This window comes from Scyliorhinus canicula, chromosome 12 (genome assembly GCF_902713615.1).
Source record: "Scyliorhinus canicula chromosome 12, sScyCan1.1, whole genome shotgun sequence".
In the NCBI taxonomy this organism is placed as follows: Eukaryota; Metazoa; Chordata; class Chondrichthyes; order Carcharhiniformes; family Scyliorhinidae; genus Scyliorhinus; species Scyliorhinus canicula.
This window is the reverse complement of record NC_052157.1, coordinates 5,665,123-5,673,240: the sequence shown is the minus strand read 5'-3', so window position 1 is coordinate 5,673,240 and position 8,118 is coordinate 5,665,123. Positions and strand designations below refer to the sequence as shown.

Genomic DNA, 8,118 nt, shown 5'->3' with positions numbered 1-8,118 from the left:
GTGATTGTTTCAGTGAGAGCAGCTTCCCTCTCTGGATCAACGTGAGCCGGCCGCTGAAATTGACACTGCCCGCTGCTCTCTCCCTCCAATCCAACTTTTAAGTTTTAATGTTTCTGATTGGAGGGAGAGAGCAGCTGGCAGTGTCAATTTCAGCGGACGGCTCACTTTGATCCGGAGAGGGAAGCTGCTCTCACTGAAATAATCAGCTGGCCGCTGAAATTGACACTGCCCGCTGCTCTCTCCCTCCAATCCAACTTTTAAGTTTTAATGTTTCTGATTGGAGGGAGAGAGCAGCGGGCAGTGTCAATTTCAGCGGACGGCTCACTTTGATCCGGAGAGGGAAGCTGCTCTCTCACTGAAACAATCAGCTGGCCGCTGAAATTGACACTGCCGGCTGCTCTCTCCCTCTAATCAGAAACATTAAAACTTAAAAGTTGGATTGGAGGGAGAGAGCAGCGGGCAGTGTCAATTTCAGCGGCGGGCTGATTATTTCAGTGAGAGCAGCTTCCTTCTCCGGAGCCGGCCGCTGAAATTGACACAACTGACAGTTGGGGTCCATCAGCCCCCCCGCGGTATATCGCGAACCGCGGTATTGCGGAGCGCGGTATAACGGGGGACTACTGTACTTCTATTACAATGTGGTTACGTGTTATCTGATCAAAACTTTCAAATACTATGGGTGAGTTTTTAAATTGCATCATCTTTGACATCAGGATAATTCCCAGAAAACAAATGAATTGCATGTTATTATTCGGTGTCAACATCTATTGTTAATGTTAGGCAACATCACACATCCGTATTCGACTAAGAGCTAATCTACTAACAGAAACTAATTGAGCGTTACAATTACAGATTTGATTTTGTTTCCTGTAAGTTTGTGAATACTGTAGATCTGTCTACCTTGTGAAAATATGCTTGACTGCAGGCTGTTGAGAACAGGACAGCGATCATTGTAACATGAAGTTTTTAGGTTGGCTATGGAAAAGGACAGAAGAACAATACAGAGTAGAATCATAGAATCCCGACACTGCAGAAGGAGGCCTTTCGGCCCAGAGAGTCTGCATCGACCGTCTGAAAGTGCACCATACCTATGCCCAATCCCCACAAACTCACCTAGGAGCACTTCAGCATGGCCAATCCACCTAATTACATCTGTGGACTCTGGGAGGAAACCGGAGCACCCGGAGGAAACCAACGCAGATGGTAGGAATGTGAAAACTCCGCAGTCACCCGCGGTCTGAATTGAACCCGGGTCTCTGGTGCTGTGAGGCAGCGACTTTTTTTCCCCTTGTCTCTCTCTCAGCTAGAACGTTAGATCCATATTGGTGCAATTTATTTCGGAATTATTCTTGTGGTTTAGCAAATATTCCTTTGTAGTCAACTGTGGCTTCTCCTCTAGACTGGATATATCAACATCTGTATTATTTGTAGATTTAAAAAAAAATCATTTGGAGGATGTGAACATCGCTGGCTGGGTCAGAATTTATTGCCCTGCCTAATATTTTGAAATAGAATTCCTTTAATGAAGGCTTACTGAGTTATTTTATTTAGACTAACCAGGCTTCAGACTGGGGTTGGTTTAGCACAGGGCTAAAGAACTGGCTTTTAAAGCAGACCAAGGCAGGCCAGCAGCACCGTTCAATTCCCGTACCAGCCTCCCCAAACAGGCGCCGGAATGTGGCGACTAGGGGCTTTTCACAGTAACTTCATTTGAAGCCTACTTGTGACAATAAGCAATTTTCATTTCCGTTTCATTTCATTCCGTTTGATTCACTGATAGCCTTGTGAGTATACTCAGCAAGTATCTAAGTAATGCAGCCTAGGAAGGTGACAGGCCAGATTTCCATTCTTGGATTGGATTGGATTTTGTTTATTGGCACGTGTACCGAGGTACAGTGAAAAGTATTTTTCTGTGAGCAGCTCAACAGATCATTAAGTAAGTGAAAATAAAATAAAAGAGAATAAAATACATAATAGGGCAACACAAGGTACACAATGTAACTACATAACACGGGCATCGGATGAAGCATACGGGGTGTCGAGTTAATGAGGTCAGTCCATAATAGGGTTGTTTAGGAGTCTGGCGGGGAAGAAGCTGTTTTTGAATCTGTTTGTGCGTGTTCTTAGACTTTTGTATCTCCTGCCCAATGGAAGAAGTTGGAAGAGTGAGTAAGCCGGGTGGGAGGGGTCTTTGATTATGCTGCCCGTTTTCCCCAGGCAGCGGGAGGTGTAAATGGAGTCAATGGATGGGAGGCAGGTTCGTGTGATGGACTGGGCTGTGTTCACGACTCTGAAGTTTCTTGCTGTCTTGGGCCGAGCAGTTGCCATACCAGGCTGTGATGCAGCCAGATAGGATGCTTTCTATGGTGCATCTGTAAAAGTTGGTAAGGGCTAATGTGGACATGCCGAATTTCCTTAGTTTCCTGAGGAAGTATAGGCGCTGTTGTCCTTTCTTGGTGTTAGCATTGACGTGGGTGGACCAGGACAGATTTTTTGGAGATGTGCACCCCTAGGAATTTGAAACTGCTAACCATCTCCACCTCTGGCCGTTCATGCTGACAGGGGTCTGTACAGTACTTTGCTATGACCAGCTCTTTAGTTTTGCTGGCATTAAGGGATAGATTGTTGTCGCTACACCACTCCACTATCTCCCTCCTGTATTCTGACTCGTCGTTATCGAGATCCGGCCCACTATGGTCGTATCGTCGTATCCAATATGGAGTTGGGACCAAATTTTGCCATGCAGTCATGTGTGTACAGGGAGTATAGTAGGGGGCTAAGTAAGCAGCCTTGCGGAGCCCCGGTATTGAGGACTATTGTGGAGGAGGATTTGTTGTTTATTCTTACTGATTGTGGTCTGTGGGTCAGAAAGTTGAGGATCAAGTTGCAGAATGAGGAGCCAAGTCCTAGGTTTTTTTAGCTTTGATATGAGCTTGGCTGGGATTATGGTGTTAAAGGCGGAGCTGTAGTCAATAAATAGGAGTCTGATGTAGGAGGTAGGAGCCCTTGCTGTCGAAATGGTCTTGGGATGATTGTAGGGCCAGGGAGATGGCGTCTGCTGTGGACCTGTTGCGGCAGTATGCGAATTGCAGTGGATCAAGGCCTTCTGGGAGTATGGAGGTGATGCGTTCATGACCAACCTCTCGAAGCACTTCATTACGAATGAAGTCAGGGCCACCGGACGGTAGTCATTGAGGCACGTTGCCTTTTTCTTCTTTGGCACCGGTATGATGGTGCCAAATGAAATTCTTTGGTGAATTTCAACAAAGCCATTGGAGCATCACAGTTGGCCTTCTTCTTGGAGAGGAGAATTTGGCTGCGTTGCCGATTACTATCCAGCAACCTCTACCGGTTGCGTCTGTGTGCATGTTGGGGATGAAGACAAGATTGAGTGTGGCAGTGATGCTGTTTGTGTTCAAATAGCCAACTGGCGCATGTTCCAAACTGATATAGTAATAATATCCACTTGATCACAGAATCAAAGCTTTACTCTAGTTTTTGGGAGAGGTGAGGAGATGAGAAAATTGAGACTCCACCAGGAAAGGACCTGAGCAATTAATTATCCTGGCTTTAAGATTGGCTTTGGCTTTATGCAAAGTATTTTGGCTTATTGAATTTGCAGCTTTCTTCCTGGCCAGCCAAAAACTTTTTGCAATAATATTGCAATTATATTTGTAGCAGTGTATTCATGATCAATGATGTCATGAAAGATATTAATTTTGTGGGCTTTTTCAGCTTATTGCAGGTCGAAAATACTGATGCTAGTTCTGCTGCTATTCTGGAGCAAATTGTGAGCCAAGAAAATGTGACTGCTGAGTGTCCAGAGAGAGATCCAAACTCCTGCGTGATCATATTGGATTGGGCCAAATGGTGGGATAATGTCGCAAAGGAGCGAATTATGTTGTCTAGAAAATTGGATGTCGGTAAGTTTAGTTGGAACTGCATTTAGGGTGAACATAGTTCAGGGTAGCACAAGTGGCTAGCACTGTGGCTTCACAGCGCCAGGGTCCCAGGTTCGATTCCCCGCTGGGTCACTGTCTGTGTGGAGTATGCACGTTCTCCCCGTGTCTGTGAGAGTTTCCTCCGGGTGCTCCAGTTTCCTCCCACAGTCCAAAGACGTGCAGGTTAGGTGGATAGGCCAAGCTAAATTGCCCCTTAGTGTCCAAAAAGGTTAGGAGGGGTTATTGGGTTGCGGGGATAGGGTGGAAGTGAGGGCTTAAGTGGGTCGGTTCAGTCTCGATGGGCCGAATGGCCTCCTTCTGCACTGTATGTTCTATAGCTGTAGTCTTAGTTGCAGTTTGATTGTTCGTGTAGTTCAGAAAGGTAGTTGTTTGTTTGGAGCAGTTATATAATGCAGATTTGCTTTTTGTATGGAGAACTTTGACAGGTTCAAAGCTTTTCCTTCATCATTTTGACCCCATGTTCCCTTCCTCTGTTCTATAATCTTTCAAATTTCTACCTTGGAAGAATCTCCTGTTGAGGAACAAGAACATAAATTGCTGCAATCTTTCCAAAGCACTTCAATTTTCTTACTCTGGTATCAGCCTTGTGTCACTTTTCTGAACCCTCTCGGGATCAGTGTTGCCTTGTTGGCTGAAACTGCAATTTTTCATAAGGTTGCTTAGAGGTCACGGTGTAATTGTTGTGTTCCAGGAACCATTCTCTCCCTGTGTTGCTTTTAAAATGATCTTTTCTCCACTTTCTTAACTTTTGACGCTGCTACACACATCTCTCCACAGCAATTCAGTCTTGCAGTCCCGAGGTATTGTGGACCTACCTGACTTCCAGGCATTGTTGGGCTAAAGTTTGTGATTGGATCGAAGCCTCCCAAAGTAGTGGGAATTCTGCAAATTGGCCACCCCTGACGCCCAATGCTGTGAATCAGAATACATGCTGCAGTAGCTACATGAGAAATGAGATACTAAATAAATTGGCACGGTAAATATCTGTTTTCACAAATACTCGTTCCACCTTTAGCAGCAGAAGTCTAGGAGGGATGTCATTATTCATAATGCTGTGCCAACACTCGAGCAAAAAAATTGGCAATGGAGTGATTGAACGAACTGCAGAGTGATGCAGAGAGTGGGCCATAATTGTGTGTATGCTCTTCCCATTACCCATGTAATTAATGTTTGTTGTTTGCAATTCGTTCAAATTAGACCTTATTTAATTGACCCCAATAGTTTATGGGCCATAGTTGTGTTTAACTTAACTTTAAAAAAAAAATTGCAACACTCAAATTTCAAACATCGAGTTGTTGAACGGTGAAACCATGATTGTTTTTGTATCTGAGGACTAGAAATAGAATATGGTGGGTTACAGACTAATTGCAGCTAACTCGTGGCAACTTGGTTTTATTTTCACATTTGTCGTAACAGAAAAGGAGTATTCATCCCTTCAGAGCTAGAAGACTTCAGACAACTCCTGGTGAGACTAAGCTGCACACAGGGACTGATGCAAGACCCTCACCCAGTTCCAGTGTACAAGTCTACTGATGGGCTTGACTTCCACAGCACTTTCATCCTGTACTGCCTTGAGCATGAGCTGCGCTATCTTTTGTATGCTTACCTGGATTATTATGGGTAAGTGCAGTTTTGTAGAGATTGGGTTTGGTGTGATCATCTTGAATTTTGTTTAATGAGGATAAATCTGAAATTAAGAGTACAGTGAAGTAATAACCTTTATTAGTGTCACAAGTAGGCTTACACTGCAATGAAGTTACTGAGAAAATTCCCTAGTCGCCACATTCCGGCGCCTGTTCGGGTACACAGAGGGAGAATTTAGAATGTCCAATTCACCTAACAAGCACATCTTTCGGGACTTGTTCAAGGAAACCGGAGCCCCCGGAGGCAACCCACGAAGACAGGGGGAGAATGTGCAGATGCCGCACAGACAGTGATCCAAGCTGGGAACGAACCTGGGACCCTGGTGCTGTGAAGCAACAGTGTTAACCACTGTGCTACCCCGATGGATTCATTGTTGAGCATCTCTATTCCATGCCTCAAACATTATGATTTGCAGGTTATTATGGTGTAATACAAATAATTAATTTAAACTTGTGTCTGGGTATTAGGTGAGAATAGTGTCAAGCTCAGCTGTGATGCTTTCTATGGTTGAATAATCAGCTGCTGGCAATATCTGGGCGCAGTGACAAAGTGTGACCACCTGAGTGAGATGAAAAGGGGAAGTGGGATCACACTCCAGCAAGGCTAAATACCTTACGAAAAGGAAGGGCAGCATGGTGGCGCAGCGGTTAGCATTGCTGCCTCACAGCGCCGCGGTCCCAGGTTCAATCCCAGCTCTGGGTTATTGTCCGTGTGGAGTTTGCACATGCTCCCCGTGTTTGCTGGGTTTCGCCCCCACAAACCAAAGATGTGCAGGGTAGGTGGATTGGCCATGCTAAATTGCCCCTTAATTGGGAAAAATGAATTTGGTACTCTAAATTTATTTTTTTTTAAAGAGAAAAAGAAAAGGAAAGGAGGGCAGCACAGTGGCATAGTGGTTAGCATTGCTGCCTACGGCGCTGAGGACCTGGGTTCGAATCCCGGCTCTGGGTCACTGTCTGTGTGGAGTTTGCACATTCTCCCCGTGTCTGCGTGGATTTCACCCCCACAACCCAAAGATGTGCAGGGTAGGTGGATTGGTCACGCCAAATTGCCCCTTAATTGGAAAAAGCAATTGGGTATTCCAAATTTATAAAAAAAAGGAAAGGAATAAAGTTGGCAAGTCAGAAACTTGATTGTTTAATAATGCAGCTTTCTCTTGAGGTTGTCTCGCAAAACAGTGAACTTGTTCCAGAAGAGAATCACAGAATATTTACAGTACAGAAGGAGGCCTTTTGGCCCATTGATTCTGCACTGGCTCTCTGAAAGATGATTCCACCCAGTCCCACTCCCCTGATGTATCCCTGTAACCTCACGCATTCTTTCTTTTCAGATACCAATCCAATTCCCTTTTGAATACCTCGATTGAACCTGCCTCCACCACCCCCATGGGAAGTTTGTTCCAGACTCTAACCCCGCCCCCCCCCTCTGGGTGGAAAATCTTTTCCTCCTTCTGCCAATTGTTTTGAATCTGTGCCCTCTAGTTTTAGATGCTTTTGTGAAAGGAAACAGTTTCTCACTATTTACTCTGTTCATAACTCTCAGCATCTTGAATGCCTCCCTCAAGTCTACCACAAACAATTTATTAAATAAATAATTGATCTAAGAGAACTGTTTCCAGGTAGATGAAGCATTTGCAGGGATTCATCTTTTAATAATATGCTTTGAATAATAGTATTCTATTCTCTGCAAACTGGAAAACATTTGAAAAAGCTTTTTTCAAATCTGATATTAATTGTCTTGATGCCTATTTATGCATTGGTGAGGCTTGGGATTTGTTATTTTTTTTCCACCTGTTTTCATGTACTCATTGGTTATCCATTATATAAAAATGTTCTATACTCTTGTGTTTTAATCAGGTGAAAGTGTAATTTACAGAAGTGAAGAACAGTGACTATCCATTCAAACAGTGTATTTTTGCATTTTAGAAGCCTGACTTTACATGCACCTCACGCATGAGGCATACCTATCTTTTTAACAAAATATAATAAAAAACATATTTTTTCCATATATCTCATTCTCCTATATCTGTGATTGATTCTCTTTCCGGTGTATGCCTGTAGTGCTTGCACTTAATCTGATGACAGCTCCAGTACAAATTCTTAGCACTGTTCATGATAGCAGCAGCCTCCCAGGGTTAGTTCTGTGGGAATTCCATCCAGATGCCACTCCTTCCAGAGCCCCAAACATAGTGCCGGCCATCATTAAGGATGAAATGAGTAGAAGAAAAGATGAGGTTAAATACTTGGAAGTTGCCCTCTGACAGTGCAGTGCTCCCTCGAGCACCAAACCTCGCCCTGTCTGTCGCCCTGTCTGTCGCCCTGTCTGTCGCCCTGTCTGTCGCCCTGTCTGTCGCCCTGTCTGTCGCCCTGTCTGTCGCCCTGTCTGTCGCCTGTCTGTCGCCCTGTCTGTCGCCCTGTCTGTCGCCCTGTCTGTCGCCCTGTCTGTCGCCCTGTCTGTCGCCCTGTCTGTCGCCCTGTCTGTCGCCCTGTCTGTCGCCCTGTCTGTCGCCCTG

General features: G+C 44.8%; 1 protein-coding gene across 1 annotated transcript in view; it reads left to right on the top strand.

Moving 5' to 3' along the window:
* Positions 1 to 8,118, top strand: part of spg11 (SPG11 vesicle trafficking associated, spatacsin) — a 209,404-nt gene that overhangs the window by 73,862 nt on the left and 127,424 nt on the right. The window contains exons 14-16 of the mRNA XM_038813292.1: positions 3,736 to 3,923; positions 4,740 to 4,938; positions 5,379 to 5,582. Coding sequence (XP_038669220.1) covers positions 3,736 to 3,923; positions 4,740 to 4,938; positions 5,379 to 5,582 — 591 coding nt within the window. The remainder of the gene's footprint in view (positions 1 to 3,735; positions 3,924 to 4,739; positions 4,939 to 5,378; positions 5,583 to 8,118) is intronic.